This window comes from Aulostomus chinensis, chromosome 19 (assembly GCF_037954235.1).
Source record: "Aulostomus chinensis isolate RoL2024-O1b breed Wild chromosome 19, RoL_Achi_v1.0, whole genome shotgun sequence".
NCBI classification, from domain to species: domain Eukaryota; kingdom Metazoa; phylum Chordata; class Actinopteri; order Syngnathiformes; family Aulostomidae; genus Aulostomus; species Aulostomus chinensis.
Window position 1 is genome coordinate 12,998,234 of NC_141338.1, and position 20,071 is coordinate 13,018,304.

At 43.3% G+C, this 20,071-nt stretch overlaps 3 protein-coding genes across 5 annotated transcripts in view; 1 reads left to right on the forward strand and 2 right to left on the reverse strand.

Annotated features, from left to right (window-relative positions):
• Positions 1-560: 560 nt before the first annotated feature.
• Positions 561-1,840, reverse strand: rln1 (relaxin 1). Its single transcript, XM_086187953.1, has 2 exons — positions 1,439-1,840; positions 561-904 (listed from the first exon to the last, which is right to left on the reverse strand). The coding sequence occupies exons 1-2, from the start codon at positions 1,635-1,637 to the stop codon at positions 561-563; spliced, it is 543 nt and encodes a 180-aa protein (XP_086044079.1). The 5' UTR covers positions 1,638-1,840.
• A 154-nt stretch (positions 1,841-1,994) lies between these two features.
• On the reverse strand, positions 1,995-10,067 carry plgrkt (plasminogen receptor, C-terminal lysine transmembrane protein). The gene is made up of 5 exons (XM_086187954.1): positions 9,928-10,067; positions 9,458-9,553; positions 3,987-4,117; positions 3,478-3,587; positions 1,995-3,257 (listed from the first exon to the last, which is right to left on the reverse strand). Exons 2-5 carry the CDS (start codon positions 9,536-9,538, stop codon positions 3,130-3,132), a joined length of 450 nt encoding a protein of 149 aa, XP_086044080.1. The 5' UTR covers positions 9,539-9,553; positions 9,928-10,067; the 3' UTR covers positions 1,995-3,129.
• A 3,115-nt stretch (positions 10,068-13,182) lies between these two features.
• Positions 13,183-20,071, forward strand: part of LOC147244138 (programmed cell death 1 ligand 1-like) — an 8,529-nt gene continuing 1,640 nt past the window's right edge. The window contains exons 1-8 of one of the 3 annotated variants that reach the window (XM_086188022.1): positions 13,183-13,511; positions 13,613-13,676; positions 13,796-14,058; positions 14,247-14,343; positions 15,167-15,436; positions 16,386-16,496; positions 19,176-19,274; positions 20,023-20,071. The exon at positions 20,023-20,071 is cut by the window's right edge and continues 1,640 nt beyond it. In XM_086188022.1, the coding sequence (XP_086044148.1) occupies positions 13,619-13,676; positions 13,796-14,058; positions 14,247-14,343; positions 15,167-15,436; positions 16,386-16,496; positions 19,176-19,274; positions 20,023-20,039 (915 nt within the window). In that variant the 5' untranslated portion in view covers positions 13,183-13,511; positions 13,613-13,618 and the 3' untranslated portion in view covers positions 20,040-20,071. Of the gene's footprint in view, positions 13,512-13,612; positions 13,677-13,795; positions 14,059-14,246; positions 14,344-15,166; positions 15,437-16,385; positions 16,497-19,123; positions 19,275-20,022 lie in introns of those variants that run through there. The other 2 variants (XM_086188024.1, XM_086188023.1) reach the window with 2 other exon arrangements.

Below are 20,071 nucleotides of genomic sequence, written 5' to 3' on the forward strand. Positions count from 1 at the left end.
TTAGGACCTGAGATGAAGGGTGTGGAATTTATGAGGCGTTTCCTTTAACAGATCGCCGTCATTTCCCTTCATGTTATTACATTGTGTACACAGTAAATAAAGATTTATCAGGTGTTATGGGCTTTTACGAAAGACATCAACTTTTGTGTTATTGGCATAAATGTTTTATTTCATTAAATCTGCGTGTGGACTTTCAGGGTGTGACATCATACTCTGGCCACCCTCCAGTTCTACATCCAGCAGATGTGCTAATTTCTTAATAGAGACTGACAGTCTGGAGTTTTTACTCTGTCGAGGTTTGTTCCTGACAAGAGTTTGCACTTCTTCTTTGGTGTTTTCAGGCAGAAAGGGAAGTTTGTGTGTGTGTGTGTGTGTGTGGGGGGGGGGGGGCACTAGTTATTTCCCAGGATGCTGAGACACACTGGTTTAAGAAAATAAGACATTGAGTTTGTAGTAATGAATCAGTTTATTACTACATCATGTATTTTATCAGTGAGAATCCCCACCCCCCCCCCCCACCCCACCCCGACTCCCTCCCCACCCTCCCTGCGCTCCTGTCCTCAGCACAGGCGTCCAATATCGTTCTTGGTGCAGCCTTGGCTGCAGCACATCCCCGCAACACCCAGAGAAAAGTTCCTCTTCTTCTTGGTTACAGGCCAGTCGGCAGCTGACGGGTTTGCCTCTCGCTCCCTTAAAACTGCAGATGGGGGAGACTTATCTAGGGGGTCACTCGGCAGCTGCTTCTGGTCCTCAAAGACCCCCCGGAGGGCCACCAGGTCTGCTAGGGAGGAAGAGAAGGGGGCCCGGAGGAGGGAGCGGTTGTCTGGGAGCTCTGAGCTCTGCTGCCATGTGTTCTGGGGGTCCGCCTGAGTGAGCCCACTGAGGGACGTCCAGCGGAAAGCGTCTGAGGGAGGAATGTGAAAAGAAAGAAAGCTGCTGAATTAATGTCAAAGGCACTTGAACTTTGGACTGGAACAGAGAGATCCAGCAGAAACGACAGGTGAACTACTCGCAGATGTCATATCATCCCAAGCATGCATCCTTGTAACATTCAACATTTCCATCATCTTCTCCTACTTAAAGAAAGACAATAGCAGGCTGTTAACGGCTTTGTTGTACAACCTCGCCGTCTTACAATAATCAGTCCTTCTTTCAAGTTTTTCAGAAAACAAAAAACTGGAAACAAAACATCATCAGGAGTTGATTTAGAAAAAAAAGTTAAAAATGACTCAGGTAATTATTTTAAGAAGGCATGAGAGTGCGATGAATGTCACTTAACCATTATTAACCATTTATTGACCCTCTGACTGTTATTATAACATGAGTCTAAAATATCACCTGAACTTAACCCCTAACCCTTCCACCACCCCACCATCCCCCATTTTTACCACCAAAGAAAACATGGAATCACCCTCCTACTTTGCTGCTGCCCTCTCACCTGAGTCCCCGTCTGTGGAGCGTCTCCATCGGGATCCTCCGCAGGTGAAGATGACGGCTCTGATGAACTCCCTGCCACACAGCTTCACCCCGTAGTCCCTGGGTAAGATCAGTCTGCTGGTGACATCCGCCCTCACACAGCTGCATATGCCCCCGACGCACGCCAGCGCCACCACGGCCAGAGTCAACCTCCACAGCATCTTCAGCTGAGTTCCGCCCGGTGATGAGAGCTACAGACCCCGGCGGTGAGACTTCAACTTCCTGGATCTCCTCTTCTTCTTTTAGTCTCTGTCTCAGTGGACTCAATTTTATATGGTCTGAGTTCACTCGTCAACCTGTGCATTCATCCCTCCCTCTCTCTCTCTTTTACACACACACACACACACACACACACACACACTTACGCGTCATCTAGATTGAGAGTTGTTTTCAAGAGGGGGCATTATTCACTTGGGGAGAGTTTCTGTTACTACAGAGAGAGAAGATCACAGATGAAAGATGAGGACGTCTTTGCAGTGATTCTTTTTATTCAGTTTACAAAACGGTAAATGTACATAACTGCGTTAAAAACAGCACCGTAGAACGTTTGACACCCGTTGAACACTGCTGTAAAATAAAAAAACACAAAGGCATCTGCACCGACATTTGCAAAGTTCATCAGCAGCAACTTCATTTGCTTTTCTTTCCCAAACAATTCAGAATTTTAAAGCTAATGAATCCAGTGTTTGAGTATGCCTTTAGTTTCTAAAATATGAAGAAATATAACCAGCGCAAGTTGTGAAGCTCCACAGAGTTGCCCACAAATGCTTGGTTTGCTTTCTACAATCCACAACTGACACAGTGAATCAATCATCAGATCATTTTCCCGTCGATCGGCAAAACAAGTAACCAAATAAACATGAATACACCCGAGATTCAGAGGCGGGACCTCTGCCATCTGGACAAACCTCTGCTGAGGCTCAGAAGTTGAATAAGTTTGACAGATTACTGCAAGAATGCTGATGTTTTTCTGGAGGCCAACCTGGAGGTCAGCGTCACCGCGCGCTCCCTCCACCAAAAGCCGACGGGATTTTTACACTGAATTTTTTTATTACTGGAGAAAATCAGCACTGTGGTGAACGTGAAGGACACAGATGCAACTGTTAGAAGGGCAAAGGTAAAGCAGCGGCTGCATGGCACTGAAATGAGTCGCTTCACAAGCCTGGAGACGGCTTTCGACACTTTTTTAGCAACCAAAATTGAAAAGTGTGGAATTAAAAGATGCATTTTATACATAAGAGAGGCAGATAAAACATTGATATATCTTAAGCTCGTGTGAACCACTGATCTTATTTTGGGCATTTCACCAAATCACTGTTGACTTTGAGACGAGGGGACCCAATGGTCGTCAGTGCTGACTTATTTCTGGGCTCAGTCCTACGCTGCTAGATAGAACTGCAAGTCTGTAACTGCAGATGGATATGAAATGGCAGAAAATCCGAGGAAGCGCTCCCAAATATCCACAACCACTGTTATATTTTCTCGGATGTAGACTAATTTGATGTCCGTGACAGTAAAGTAGTGCAAACCACAGATGAGTCCATGAGACTCGATGAGTCCAAGAAGGCAAATGGCGCGTGACCATTTCTCCACTATTAGGCAAAAGCAGCACGGGTGCATGCACTCACTGGACGACTCCCATTCTGTCCACCATCATTTCTCCAAGAAGGAGGCGAGGCTGCTTTTAGCACGGCGGGCCTTCTCAATGCTCTCGAAGGTTGGACTCCCATTAGGCAAATCCAGACGGCTGTGTTCAGACGCCATGATGCTCTCAGCCTCACCTGCAGAAAGAGTAGAGACGCACACGAGCTGTTCTTTTTTCCCTCAACTGTATGCAGTGTTATGTTTTCTCTCTTTTTGAATAAGCCACTTGAGCCATGAACACCTCCGCTAATCAACAAAAACGATTAGCTTTCTGCCTTTCCAGCTGAGTGGTAATGACCGGAGGTTGGATATTTGATGAAAGTCGTTAAAAAGCACGAGAGAACTTATTTTCCTTACCTCTGATACGATAAATCAGCGTTCCATAGGCGCTGTCCATCTGGTAGGCTAATACGAAGCTCAGAGGAACGATGGGAGCCATCAGGGCCGGCTTCCTTCTTTTAATGGCACTAGAAAAAAATCAGAGAAAAAAAAAGAGACAACATTTTAATGGTTCGTATCTTCATCAAAATATCAGGAAAGGGAATTACACCTTTGATCGTCATCTTTGTTGGAGAAAACCTCAATCCTGGAATAGTGCAGCTCTGTTTCATGATACAACAGAGTGAAATTGTGAGTCAGGCTCAAACTGTAGCCACTGACATTTAGTTGGAACGCAACCAACAGACAGCACAACTTGACGTGTCTAACACTTCCAGAACATCAGCTGGAGCAGTAAAGGCCACTGGAGGTGTGATTCACCTTAATGTGGAGCAGTGAAGAGTCCAGCAGTCATATACAGCCAGTCTGTATGTGTGTGTTTAAGATGTGTTTACATCTTAAACACACCTGAATCAACTTCTACTGACCCGACGGTGAGTCCCAGGCTGGTCACTGTGAAGAAGGAGCCAAAGTATACTAGGAACTCTCTGGACCAGGCAATCTGCATGGCCATCTGTCGCTCCCTCATCTGGTTCTGCATCAGGATCTGACGCTCCATCTGTACGCACGCGCAGGCAGACACACACACACACACACACACACACACACACACACGCTGGGTTCAAGTCCCAGCTCCATCACAGGATCTTTCTGTGTGAGTCTCCATGTTCTCCCTGTTCCTGTGTGGGTTCTCTCTGGTACTCCAGCTTCCTCCCACAGTCCAAAGACATCAAGAGAGGACGAGGCTGATTGATACTCTAAATTGACTGTAGGTGTGACTGTGAGTGTGAATGGTTGTCTGTCTCTATGTGTTGGTCCTGCGATGGACTGGTGACCTGAAAGCGAAAGCCGCTGGGATAGGCTCCAGCCCCCCCGCAACTGTTAACAGGATAAGCAGAAGAAAATGGATGGATGGATGGACTTGTAATTAGGGAGTAGGAATAATCAGATATCAATATAACCTCTTTTTCAGTGTAACTTCTCCTTTAAATATGTAAAAACACGCCTCTCTACTACATCGGAACAGGTACTGAATTAATTTGGACACCTATCAATCATCTTGACCCAAAACACACAGAAATATGGCCCAGGTTGGATTTTGCCTTGATCATGACGTGACTGGTTCATTATCAGACCCTGAGGGGTGAAAATGCACAATCAGGCATTAAATCGAATTTGTTTTTCAAGCATGTTGTTAAGACTGATTGTGGAGAGTTTAATTAACACTTGGCGACTTTTGAGATCGATTGAGTCTTCATAGCGCGTCAGAAGCACGGAACGTGTCTTAACGATCCTGCGGTTATTTTAGTGGTGAATGTGTTTTCCTGAGATCGAAACTGCAGTTTTACTGTGACACAAATATCACGAGGATGTGAATGATTATGCACCGTGAGAAATTTAGGAAGCAACGCTCTCTACAAGTTGCTTCTTCTTTTTTTTTTAAACTCGTGTCGATAAAATCTCATTTCAGTCACGTCGAGGTTGAGGAAACGTACTTGCTTCTTACAGTGGGTTTTTTTTTTTATCAATAGTTTAACTCTGTTTATCCAATTATATCATCATCCAGCAGAGGCAGCAGCACACTTGTGCTGATTAAGTTGATTACAGCCTCCGTCCTCAGCAGAAGGGAGACAGCGGCTCTGAACGTTTGAGAGACCAGTGTTTGATCCTCAAGAGACCGGGGCTGGCGATTGTTGCGGAGTGATTAAAATCACAGCAACAGCTGATCCAATCAACATGTTTGCCGTCTTATTGCTGGGAGTTCAATTAGTTAACGTTGTAGTCTCGCAGAAGTTGAAAATAGGAGCTAACCGTCGACTTACGTTTTTTTTTTTTTTTTTTTTTGGACCCCTTTGCAAAGACATAAATCCTCTGTTTGTTTGAGGTTTCAAAGAGGACATCCGCTGTCAGCTTTTTCCTGCTGTACTTATTCAGCCATTAAAAACAAAAAAATCAGTCAGTCCACCTCCACCGGTTAACTCCTGTCTAGTCCGCGCTTTGTTGAGAGGAGGAGCCAGATCTCCACGAGGTCACCATGATCTTCCAACGTGTCACATCGGGATTAAAAGTACAAATATCTTCAAACTAATTAACACAGTCTTACAGTCAACAGCAAAGCTTCAAATCTGTGAATGCATTAAATTCTCGTACATCACTTGTGAATCTGGTCATTTGTGAGGTTCTTGCGTGATGCTGGATGTGTCCGACCTTTGACCGCAAAAGTGGACGTGCATGCAGTTCACTTTAACCCATCCGTGCCAGATGGACATGCATCTTTATAAATCTAAAGAAGAGAAAGCCTAATGTTTAAAGACTCAACATTAACACTTCACAGCATCAAAGTAACATCTCTGATGTATGTGCTTACAAAGTACAGTCAAATCCTGTAGTATAATAAGATGATACAGTTTGAGGGAACGTAGAGGAAGAGAACCGTGACGGGACAGGGTGGTGACGACAGAAAGAGAGAATGTGAAATGAGTCGTGACGAGTTCAGTGAGAAGGTGACGACGGGAGAGTGGAGCAGGAACACCTGAGGGAAGTTCACTGGCATTTCCTGAGGGTTAAAGCTCCCGCACAACAGGACCATACCAGAAAAAAACTCGTGGACATGAATCATCACGGTCGACAGTTTACATAAAGCACACGAACACTGATGGTTTTAACCCTCAAAGTTCCTACTGACATCACTGATCAATATGCCGATTGTTTTCAGGATTAAAATGTGAAAAATGCCCCTCACGAGAGCCCGAAATGACGCGTTCAAACTGCTTCTTTGGTTCATCCAACAGTCCAAAAGCTAAAGACTCCAAAAAGCAGCAAATCTCGATTTTTAAGAGTCTGTAACCAGCAAATGTTTGACTTTTTTCTTGGCAAAATGAAGATTAATTTCCATTTGAATTGTAATAATTCATCTGTTGACCACATTGTATTTCTTTTTTGTAATAAAACAATAAAAAGTTGCATTATCGTGTGATAAGATCCCGTATATTTTGTGTTTTATTTGTCTACCTTCTGAACATAATGGTTTTGAGAAATACTACATACAAACTCTTTATTTCTCTTTTCATCTGCAAAGTCATCACCGTGAAAAAAACCCCAGTGAAATATAACACATCAGTGAATAACCTTGTTGGATCGACACGTCACACTCACATCAACTCAGTTCCTCTGACTTCAAATCAAAAGCATAACCCCACCATTACAGGTCTTCCACGCCGCTTTCTTTAATAAGACGTGAACAAAAACATCATTCATGTTATTTCATTGCTGCCATTTGTCAAGACGTGCGTCACACCAGTGGACTCACATTCACTGACTGTTAAAGCAACATTTGACATGGACCAAACACAATACTGCCAGTCCACCGGGGGAGAATGGCAGCGATTAATTAGCCGTGACAGATGTGACTTGGAAACACTGGCGAGCAATCATCGTTGACGTCTTAATGCAGGGGGGCGGGACGGCGGCTATTCTGAAGCTGCGATGGTCATTCTTGGTCATTACATTTGATGATATAAAATATAATTTGAAAGATAAAGACGGAAACAAGCGACAGACAGTAAAATAGCGCTTGGCCTTTTAAATGTAACCGATATTGAATTTGTTTTATCAATCAAACTAACAATCTGAGCTACTGTATGAACTGATTTCAAACGGACAGACTGATAAAGGTTAAGTGAGAAATATTCAAGCCTGAATTTGCATTAAAAAAGTGTGTGTTGCTAAAACATATGAAACAATGTGTTATCGTGTGCATGCGAGTCATCGTCGCTGCTCTGAAACTCAATTGGCCAGTGAATAATATCAGTCATCATCTAGCACATTTACAGCTGCGAGGCCAGGTGAAAATGAAGCACCCCGACACACCTTTTGGGTGCATGTGGGATAATGTCATTGGTGTTATAAGAGTCACACATCCCACCTGCTGCTCAGCAGCTCGCAGGCATATATAAATCACAACAAATTGGCTCCAAAAAGGGGGAAAAACAGCTACAAATATGCTAAAATGACAAAAAAATAAATAATAATATTAATGAGGGCAATAAAACCGGCGGTCTTCTCAATTTAAGTGAAGAAAGAGGCCAGATGGAACAAATGTTAGGCTTAAAACACAGTTAGATAAACCAGATCAGTGTGACCCGTGGGCTGGATTCACCTGCACAGCTGCAGGAATAACCTGGAATGCAGTTTCATGTGTGAGAGTGTGAATAAACAGATGCTCTCCTAGGAATATACAATATAGAGATAGTAGGACAGCTAGATTTGCTCATGTAACAGAACCATTAAAGTAAAACGTAATCTTATTTGTCCATCCTCCTCAGATCCAGACAAGTAGATCGATCCTCTTCTCTCCTCCATGTTGCAGTCGGGAGCTGAGACCGTCAGAGACCAGCTAACTGCCACTTAGCTTAAGATAATGAATGGTGGTGGTGGGGGGGCGGGCAGGTGAGCATACCTCCTTCCTGTTTGCTTAGCTTCCAAAACCTGTAGTTCCTCCTCTCTCCTCCTATCCTGATTCAAATGGATCATAATCTTGGTTTGTCCAGAAGTAATCCACTCCTCCTCTCTAACAAAGACACTCGTGATAAGGAGCAGCAGCCGCTCCTCTAGTTGTCAAACGTCTGGTTTCATTGGCTGGAATTTAAAACTATCACAGAAAATCACTACAACCAATCAGGAAAGTCGTTCCAGCTTTGTGTCTGTCTCTAAAATTACAATATCTCACAGTTTTAAAGTTATGTCATAGCTAAAGTTAAACACAACGCTAGTTCTGCTGATGACATTTGATGGAGGTATGTTAACAACTGCTGTCATTTTATTGTGCTAGGCTACCTAGCAGTGAGTCTCAGCTCCCTGATACACACTGAGGAGAGAAGGGTGTCAATCTTCTTGTCTGCCTCTGCGGATGATGGACAACAGTGTGTTAATTATCATTCAAGTGAGTACTAAACACCACATGTGGTTTGCTGAATAAATCTGCGCAACTGCTGCCTCTAACCAGAACTGATGAACTTGTGTTTACGATACTGGAACCCTTTCAGCAGATGCACACCTGAATACCACAAGGAGGGTCTTCATACAGACTCTACTCATGACCACACAATCATGTCCCCATTTGAAAACAACATATTTCCTTCAGTCTTTTAGGGACGTTTCATATCTGCAGTTCACCAATGAGCCACATGAGGCAGCCTACTTGTTTTCTACTACAATTTCTAGTGTAGTTTCACCTGAATGTACAGCTACCCACGAGAAAGTTAGAAAAAGGAAAACTATCCTGCAGCCCATGTCATTTATTCAGCATCTGAAATGTGTACATTGTTTCACATTGGAGAGGGAATAAAAAACAAAAACAGAGGCCTAGGATAAAGGAATTCATTTGCCTTCATTAGGATAAGATGTGATTTCTCAATACATTGTTATAATATCTGGTCTACCTTTACTAGATAGTACTAGGTAGTGCAGAAATGTTAGTAAATAATTATCAGAAACATGTTTTTTATTTGCATGGTAGGAATTTAAGGCCTATTGGTAATTTAGCTGCAGCAAATATCATTTTAAAGATGTGAAGAAGTTTGAGAAATGTTGCTATAAACCACTTGGAGTACCTCTGGCAGGTTCACACACATTTTTGCCTCTAAATTTCCTTTCCACACCATTGAGGTAAAGCTTCATGACAACACATTCTCTGCCACAACTGTTTACACATGAAAAAAACAGCCAAAAAAATCCATGTCAGCGTATTTTAATAAAACTAATGACCACCTAATAACTTTGATACTACATGAACATGTATGTAAGTAAGTCAGTACTGCAAAAAGTCAGTCATAACCACATCCTCCCATGTTAAAGGATCTAAGTATGACTGTATGCTGGCGGATGCGCCTTCACTCACCTGCAGCCGTGAGTTGTGCAGCATGAACTCCTGCTGCTTTTTAAAGTTTGCGTCCATGGATTTAGACAGCAGAAACCCCATGATGGTACTGTCGACCTGTGGATAAAACAGCTCAACATCATTCTGTAGTCAGTTCAAACATAAACAGAGGTACTAATGACAAATAATCTTGGATATGACTTCTCTTGCACTGCCACTGTTACTGGTGTGTTACTAGAAACACGTTAGCAAACAACAATAAGGTGTCAGAAGCACTTTCCAGTTAGAGTAACGACACAGAGCTGAGTTGTCAATGAAAAAGCTTCACACGTTTCACCTGAAAGCTTCTAGTCTGACCTTCACTGTTAGCTTGGCTAACTTGTTTATAGCGTATCAAATATATTTCGGTTTTAATTTATCGCTGTGCTTGTCGTCAAACAAAATAGAACTTTGGAAAATTCAAGCACAAGTCACATTTGAAAAACACTAACCTGAGCACGGTGGCTTGAATTAGCTAACTTCCTATCTATGCTACTGTCAAATATTAGCGTCAGACTTCCGGGTTTAAACAAATGATGTACTTCCTGCAGTTCTTTTCAAATTAAAATACGAGAGCTTGGAAAAGGAACACACGCACACACGCGTACGCGCGCGCGCACACACACACACACACAAATTTGTCCGAGGCATGGTCGTCAGTTTCGAGCTGACGCATTTTGCTAGGAAATAGCTCCACCCGTTGGCCATTCTTGGTCTCATGGGGATTCCTCATCCTTTTTGAAACATTTCTAAGTCAAAGTCAGAATCATAAACCTGTAAGTTAACTTTCAAAGGCTACCTTTTAAGGCATTTTACTTTTCTGTTTCTTTATGGTTATTGCCAGTTTGCACTGTGGGTCTGAGAGGACTGAAATATCATCTGTGCTGTATGTCATGCATATATAGCACATTTGACAGTAAAGCTGACTTTGACCTTTTGACTTTGACTTTGTTTCTGTGGCTATTTACTGCTGGAAATGAGGGAGTGAACAAGAGGGACTGATGATAAAGATCCTAGGGGTTTGTGGTTGACCCCCCTGAGCCTCCCCAGTGATCAGAAAATGTTAATTTAAAATTTATGAAATAATATCAGACCTATACACACAGACATGTTTATTCCAGCTGCAGCAGAAGATTAGGGATTTATGAAACTGGACAGCTCTTCAAACTGTGGGAAATAATACAGTTAGCTTGTATGGGATTTTGTTGACTTAAGCTGGTTTTTTTCTTTGGTCACTCTTGGTCAATGAAAGTGAAACAAGGATTCATGTGACAACTCCTTGTTTCAAGGCAAGCGATCTTTAGTGTCACCGTGGCAGCTTATCAAATCTTAAACTGGACTTTCCTCATTGTAATAAGCTTTCCACATGATCTATGACAGTGGTGTTCAAACTGATTCAGTTCGAGCCGTGTGGCTGCAGGTTTGCATTCCAACCAAGCAAAAGCTTGACGTTGGCACAGCTTAGTTGATTTAAGTAGAATCAGGTGTTGCTTTTGCTTGGTTGGAACGCAAAGCTGCAGCCACACGGCTCGAACTGAATCAGTTTGGACACCCCGGATCTATGATGTCCCTGCTGCTCCTAGGACTTTTAACATCCTCATTACATGTTTTAAAGCTGCTAGCGAATTTTTTTTTTTTTAAACAAACAGACCTGATCCGCCTGAACCCTGTTTAAATTTGCATGAGATGGAAGTCTGTATTATTCCTGCGGCATTTCCAAAAGACACAGCGGAGCCAAAGAAGAGTCTCATCAGGAAACATGAAAACAGTCGTGTCAAAACATGCACAACACGTGGAGGCCAGTAAGTGATGAGATGGGAAAGCCCTTGAAGGTTTCATATATTCATACTGAGGACAAGCCAATGCAGCACAGGAGCTGAGATCATATCATACATGGAAATCCCATCTGGCTGATAAGAAGGTGGGAAAGAAAACCCTGAAATCTCATTTCAGAAGTTCTTCAGTTCAAATTCCCAGCTCTTCTATTGATGTGTTGACTACATGGGTCTGAGGATTTGGCGGCACATCTAGATAACATCATGAGAAAAAATATTCCAGGTTTAATCTGTATAATTTGGCATTTGGCAAAAAAAATGACAAGAAATTGCATGACAAGTATGTATAGTCACTGTTATTGAAATGGTCTTTATTCATTTTATTTTATTTGTTATAATCACTGCCGACAGAAGAAGATGTCTGATTTATTCAAACTATGTTATGTTATAGAACTTAGTGCAAAAGCTTATGAATTGTCTTTATTTCTGCATTTATTGATTCATTTCTGAATTAAGTATTTTCCTTGGGTGTGGAGACAAACTTCTCTTCATTGAAACCCTGGCTATTCAGTGTACAACATCAGCGCTCCATCACACACTGTACTTGCTGTGGTGTTCATATCATACATATATATATCCATCCATCCATCCATCGTCTTCTGCTTATTCTGGTTAGGGGTCTGGGGGGCTGGATCCGAACCCAGCAGCTTTCAGGGTTCACCCTGGACAGGTCACCAGTCCATCACAGGGCCAACACATAGAGACAGACAACCATTCACACTCACAGTCACACCTACGGTCAATTTAGAGTATCAATCAGCCTCGTCCCCTCTTGATGTCTTTGGACTGTGGGAGGAAGCTGGAGTACCAGAGAGAACCCACACAGGAACAGGGAGAACATGGAGACTCACACAGAAAGATCCTGTGCTGGAGCCGGGACTCAAACCTGGAACCTTCTTGCTGTGAGGCAAGAGTGCTGACCACTGCACCACCGTGCTGCCGCCACCACACTCAGGGTTAATTAAAAATGAATAATCAATTTGAGTCTTCATGATTTAAGTGCTGCAGAATGAAAGTTGCAAGAATGGTTGATACTGATATCAACTGAGTCATCAAGGTAAAAAGAGATTTGGGACATCCCCAAACATACTTATGGAGATGAGTCACATGTCTATCTATCTATCTATCTATCTATCTATCTATCTATCTATCTATCTATCTATCTATCAGTCTATCAGTCTATCTATCTATCTATCTATCTATCTATCTATCTATCTATCTATCAGTCTATCAGTCTATCTATCTATCTATCTATCTATCTATCTATCTATCTATCTATCAGTCTATCAGTCTATCTATCTATCTATCAGACCCTACCCCTGGGAGACCTGGGAGCTTTTGTGTTCTATCTCAGCAGTTCCTATGACTGAGGTCTCAGGTGTTCTTCCTGGTCTCTGCTCCTGTTCCTCACTCTCCCAGTTTGGGGGTCCCCGTCCGGAGTGCTCCTACTAACACTGGGACCACATCACCTTGACCTTCCACTTCCACATCCATTCTCACTGTTATTTTAACCCCTGGTACTTTTCGACCTTCTTGTGTTCCTTCTTCCTGATGGTGAAATCAGCTGGTATCACCACTGCCCTCTTCTGCTCTTCGTCCACACACACACATGTAAAAAATCTCTTTAAAAAAAAGACCTTTGCCAAAAAGATGAACCTCAGTTTAGGTCATCATTTTGAACATCATTGCTGGCAACTCTGAGATTATCTAACAAGCAGAAAACAAGTTGTGAAAACAAACGCGCTTTATGACAAAAGTCAGCCTCTTTCCTGTCAGTGGTGTCCAAAGTTCCTCCTTCCTGGAAGATAGTTTCTTTGTTTCTGATGGTGTGAAGTGATGTTTTATTTGAGTCAGTTAACCACAAAACGGCAAAACGGGTGAGCGGATGACAACCCCCCATCCCCACACACACGCGCGCGCGCGCGCGCGCACCCGCGCATGTACACAGCCCACACATCATACGGCTGCTGTTAAATATCGAAAGAAAGAGTCGCTCTTCGTAAGCTTGTGGCTGGACTCTAACAGATCGATTACCAGTGAGGACGTTGCTGGTGCCTCGCTACTAATTACCTGGGCTGGGCGACGGTGACGAACACAGTCGGATTAAGGACCGGCGTGGTGGATGAGAGCTCATTTACTGCTTAAGAAGAAGGAAACATCTCATGAAGACGCGAGCTGCAGCATTTGACCTCTGATAGAAGGTAGGCAGACATGTTTTTGTTACAGTGGACTAACTTGTATTCCCATGCTTCAGTACAGTGGTACCACTAACATCTGTATCACTCTTCTTTCTTTTTCTAAGGTCTTAATGGACTGGTTGCTAACTATTTTTGTTTTGCAAGTCCTGTTGCAGCCATGCCTCTCAGGTATGTAGTTGAGACTACTTTAATACCAGCATCAGCGTAATTCCTATTCAACACTCAAGCCATGTCTACAGCTACGATTAACATCATCACTACTTCCTCTCTCTATTTCTTTCCTTCAGACTTGTTCATTGTTGAGGCAGAACAAACAATGTACAGGTCAGAGTTCAGAGGGGAAGTTGTGATGGGCTGCAGGTTTCAGCCCGTGCTGTCGACACCTGACCCCAGCTTCAGTATCACCTGGCACTGGGTGACGCCTTCTTTAGTCCGGGAAGTTTACCGGATGGATAATTTGGAGGAGCGCTTGGGGTCGCAGCACCCAGACTTCAAGGGTCGTGTAAGGACTCTGACGGAGGAGCTGAAAGGAGGCTGGGCCAAGTTACAGGTCATTACTGGCTGTGATATTATCAGAATTACTTTTGAGTTTATTGGCTAAATGTTGAGTTGTTTCCTGCAAAATCCCCTGATGTAGATGAGGTAGAGACGATGACTGGGCCAGGGCAAGACATGAGAGAGGAATGCAGCATCAGAGTTTTATAAGCTTTATAAGCTCCCCCCTTCTCCTTTTTGTAGGTGTCCAACCTCAGGATGACCGATTCAGGAACTTACCAGTGCTTGATGCAGTCAGAGAAAGGGGCAGACTACAAGGACATGACCCTGTCCGTTTCTGGTAAACGCTGAGTCTATGACACTTATAAATTGATCTTCATCGACCACAGGAAGTGTTCTCCCAGAAGGGTTTTGCTCAGTGTCAAAGCATGTGGTCATTTCTGAACATTTACAGAGATTTTGTTATTCTGCAGATGAAACTGACATAAGTTTTACATCATTTGGAAAGACTTTGTTTCCCCATTTAACCAACGCCCTCCTCGCTAGTATTGATAAACGCAGTAATCGTCACAGTCTTAAAGGAGCATTGACATGTTGATGTGCTGTATTGGCTGAGGAATGACAGCAGCTCTTGACAGGCCAAAACCCAAACTTCATTGTCTTTTTGGGGTTTAAACATAAAGCAAGTGCTTGACGCATGTTCTGAAGAAGACATATTGATTTCAATTTGTGGAGCATGCACCTAAGGTGGTTTGAGGCGTGCCAAACTTCTTTGACGCCTCTTCTCTGAACAGGTTTAGATTTTGGAGTATCAGAGGAGTACATGTACCAAACTTGTTTCCATAGTTTGTGTACTTTCTCCTTTGTAGTTTTTAACCCGAGACACTATTAGCATTTTGAGTTATGAGTGTAGAGGCTGTACAAGTTGAGGATATTTTCTGTGGCGTTAAAGCTGATTCAGATATGAGAGCACGCAAGGGAGAGGAAACGTTGTGGAACCGCTGAGACTCGGTCAATATAGCAGTCACTTGCTTCACTTGATCTGTCAACACTATCTGGATATGTGCATAGAATGAGGGGAATTTTCTCCTGCTCCTGTCTTAGTAGTGCTCCCGCTCACATGATATTTACTGTGTATTCTCACTATCTGATTCTTGGTTTAGCGCCTTATAAAAAGGTGGATAAACACATTAAGAGGGTTACAGAGGATGAGGTCCTGCTAACCTGCCAGTCTGAGGGATACCCTGCTTCCCCTGTTGTGTGGCGCAATGGAACGTCAACGTACGCAGATCTCAATTCCAGCACCACGTCTGTGTCGACACCAGACCAGCTCTTTAGAGTCACCAGCCAGATCCGTGTCAGCGCATCAGCCCAAAACAACTACTCCTGTTCCTTTACAGATGGTGGCCTCTCTGCAACATTTCATATTCCAGGTAATTTTCTCTACTGCTCAGAATAAAATCCCGTGAGACGCAGTTGAACCCTTTTGGGTTTTTAAACTATTCAACCTCCATCTTGAAACATCGATTTCTATAGATAAAATATAAATGATGAATAAAAGAAAGATCAGCAGCCCAGTCATCGCTGGCTCATTTCCTGTTATTCTCATGTAGTTTGTCTTAGAAGTGTCTGTGAACAACCTCCGCTGTCTGCCACTTCTTGGCAGGTGGAATTTTTGCCCACAGGTTTTTCCATCGGTACCCAGCCTCTAAATGAGTCTGTAGGTGGCTGTAGGTCAGCTTCAACTTTTGCTATTTCAAGAGGTCTTATTGTGTGTGTTTGTGTGTGTGTGTGTGTGTGGAAAAGTCAGACCAATTTGTACGTATTCATGACTTGATATGCAAGTATGTTTAGCCAAGCCCATCAGAGGATTGTAGTAGGTTTTACTGCTTTTTATGATCATGGAAATTCACTCTAGGAAGAAAAGTAAGTTTTCCCTGCTCACACAACCAATTAAGACGATTGCACCACAAGTGAGTCATACACGCTGAAGGGGGAAGTGAGCACCACTTTGGTATACTTGGTTATTTCCATGGTGGTCAAATTAAAAGAGACCACATTACTCAACACTGGTAATTGCTTAATTGCTATGCCCAGAAAGGGGTTATGATCATTGGCGTTTGTTTGCAGGATTATGCAAAAACTAAATTTTCACGACATTTGTTGAAGTCTAGGCCAAGAAAGAAGCTGTTAATAGGGCAGATATTTGTATTGAGAAAAAAGTTTTTTTTTTTTCCTTTTTGTTGTTGTTGTTGTTTACATTGGGTTAGCTTGAGTTCAGGTGAGGAAGTCCTGTGCTCTCTCGTGCCCTCCAGTTTGACACCGAAAGTGTTGTGGTGCATTTTCGACATGAATCCTTCTGTGCTTTCTCCAATTTCACAGATGAAATACCACAGCCCCATGCAAAACATGAGGCGCTCATCATTGCGTTCAGCACAGCTGCAATTCTGGTCGTCATTCTTGCAGTGGTCGCCTGCTATCAACGAAGAAAAGGTAACTAATCACTCATTTGTGCTCACAGTGTGTAGCTCAGTACAGCCTTTCAACAGATAAGACAAGTAGCTTGCAACAATCACAAAAGCTCGTAGAACACAGGTGCAGGTTAGAAACATAGTAACAAAATCAGAATACTGTTTGTTCAATAATTCACACACCTGCATCATTCCAGATAGACAGCAGCTATGTTTACATGGATGGCAACATGTTGATATTAGCCTGAGTAAGACGATAATTCGAACAAATTCTATCCCTGAATAAGGTGATAGTCAGGGATGGCAGTAATCAGTTCAAAACAAAGGGAATGAGGTCTATACCAGGGTACTGGAGAGGAGGGTCCAGTCGATAGGCGAACCTCAGATCGAGGAGGGTCCAGTCGATAGGCGAACCTCAGATCGAGGAGGGTCCAGTCGATAGGCGAACCTCAGATCGAGGAGGGTCCAGTCGATAGGCGAACCTCAGATCGAGGAGGGTCCAGTCGATAGGCGAACCTCAGATCGAGGAGGGTCCAGTCGATAGGCGAACCTCAGATCGAGGAGGGTCCAGTCGATAGGCGAACCTCAGATCGAGGAGGGTCCAGTCGATAGGCGAACCTCAGATCGAGGAGGGTCCAGTCGATAGGCGAACCTCAGATCGAGGAGGGTCCAGTCGATAGGCGAACCTCAGATCGAGGAGGGTCCAGTCGATAGGCGAACCTCAGATCGAGGAGGGTCCAGTCGATAGGCGAACCTCAGATCGAGAAGGAGCAGTGTGGTTTTCTTCCCAGCCATGGAACCGTGAATCAGCTCTTCACCCACGCTAGGGTGTTGGAGGGGGCATGGGAGTTTGTCCTACCAGTCCACATGTGCTTTGTGGATTTGGAGAAGGCTTATGACCGTGTTCCCAGGAGCACCCTGTGGGGGGTACTCCGGGAGTATAGGGTGGATGGCCCCTTTCAAAGGGCTGTTCGGTCTCTGTACAGGAGGAGTGAGAGTCTGGTTCATGTTGCCGGCAGCAAGTCTGACTTGTTCCCAATGAGGGTTAGACTCCACCAAGGCCCTTTGTCACTTTTTGAGTTCATAACTATTATGGATAGAATTTCTAGGTGTAGCCAGGTGGTGGAGGGTGTCGAGGAGGTTGAAGTGCCTCGGGGGAGGGCAGTCTGGGTTTCCTTGCTGAGGCTGCTGCCCCTGCGGACGAGACGAGACGAGGATACTCTGATCTTTGTTGCATGACTGAAGTGTATCTTGTCATGTATTCACCTATTTAGTCCTGTTAGTTTTCACATTATTGCCATGTGTTCAAACTGCTTCACAATGCATTATGCACAGTTCTCTGTAGTAGCAAGTAAACGTTTGCCAGAAAAAGTCTTGGGCCAGAATTTTAAAGGAAATGACAACTTAGGATGTAGCCAAGTGATGTTGGCGGGCATGTAAACAGGAATATCAGTAATATATTCTACAAGCAACTCGTGGAATACAAATATTGTCTTATTTAGAATAATGTCAACAGTTTGATTACCACATTCACTTTATTAAAAAAAAACAAAAAACCCAGGAAGAGTCATTTTGGGTTTGACCTAACTGTATGGAAGTCCCTGGTCATTGCACAACCTAAAGGAAATTCAAGCCCTGCAGTGACCTCATAAAGCCTCTTCCTTGAGTTCATAATACAGGTCTTTGATGCCAGGCCAAGTGTGGCAAATGGTTTTATGTCCTCAAATTATTTCCTTATTCCAAGTATTCACATAGCTCCCTTTTTACCTGGCACAAACCCGCTTCAGAAAGTTGTTTAAAACACTAGACTGACTGACCTGAGAAAAAAACACGGAAACGAGATAAAACTTTTTTGTAAGTCCTCAAATAATGGATCAAATGCTTGAAAAACAGGCTCTCGACGTGCTGATCGAAGCACGAGCAGCCAGCGGGAATTCTGCCCTTTCAGTAAACACAATGTGAGCTCCCAAACAGACTCATGACGAGCTTGTCACTGGAAAGAGGAAGTAATAAATTAAACCCAGCATTAAGGTGGCTGACATGATAGCATCACGCGGTTTCAACTGTCTAAATGTGTTCGATGTGTTTGGCTGACGCTGCATGTTTACATGTGATCATGACATGGCACTTTAGACCTGAGTGTGGAAACACCCTGTTTGATCTTGGTAAATTTCACAGGGAAATTTTAGAAACCATTGAGAACGCTTCGTTGCGTTTCCTTGTAGAGCAAGTTTGTTTTTTTTTGTCTAATCTACTGAATTACAATTAAATAGGTTCATTACAAATGTCTCAATACGTGAATGTGAAAATTTCCAAATTTTGTCCTTGTCTGTTTGAATAGGCTACACACAGCACATTGAACCACATTACATTAATAATGAAGTTGAAGTCTCTTTTATTTTTCCTTTGTGTTATACATGCTATGCAAACTAATTATTCCACAGAATGTAGTGGATTTTAAGGCCGAAGTAATAGCTGTCCACAGATGTGTGAGATTTGTGATGATGCATCTCTAAAATATTTAAGTCATCTGAGCAAAGATATGTGACTCATCTCCATAAGTATGTTTGGGGATGTCCCAAATCTCTTTTTACCTTGATGACTCAGTTGATATCAGTATCAACCATTCTTGCAACTTTCATTCTGCAGCACTTAAATCATGAAGACTCAAATTGATTATTCATTTTTAATTAACCCTGAGTGTGGTGGCGGCGGCACGGTGGTGCAGAGGTCAGCACGGTGGCCTCACAGCAAGAAGGTTCCAGGTTCGAGTCCCGGCTCCATCACAGGATCTTTCTGTGTGAGTCTCCATGTTCTCCCTGTTCCTGTGTGGGTTCTCTCTGGTACTCCAGCTTCCTCCCACAGTCCAAAGACATCAAGAGGGGACGAGGCTGATTGATACTCTAAATTGACCGTAGGTGTGACTGTGAGTGTGAATGGTTGTCTGTCTCTATGTGTTGGTCCTGTGATGGACTGGTGACCTGTCCAGGGTGAACCCTGCCTCCCACCTGAAGGCTGCTGGTATAGGATCCCCCCCCTCCCCCAACCCTTAACAGGATAAGTGGAGGAAAATGGATGGATGGAATAGGTTGGTGCCTTGCATGGCAGCCTTCACCATCTGTGTGTGTGTGTGTGTGTGTGTGTGTGAATGATATGACATGACATTATAAAGCACTTAGAATGCTGCTAAGGTAGAAAAGCGCTGTATAAATTGAGTTTACCATTTCTAGACAAATGATTCCAGAAGAATTTATAATTCACGTCAGAAATGATTCTCCCCCTAAACATAAACCTGTAGGTTAACCGTCTCTGAAGCTGTCAGCAATGAACATTATCTGGGGAGTATTTTCTAGCTGTACTCCATTGAAGCAGCTTGATATTCTGTGGTCTCACTTTTAATAATAATGACCTGCAAATAATTACTGTCACAAAGCAGGATTAAATCAAACTGTGAGACACCACATTGCTAATGAATCGATACGCTGGACTCTCCAGGACCGTCATGGTACTGATACTTGATAACGATCCCGCTTCTTCTTTTTTTTCAGTGAGGGCCAACCTGTGAAACTTCAAACCTTACCTCTACACTTTTTCAAG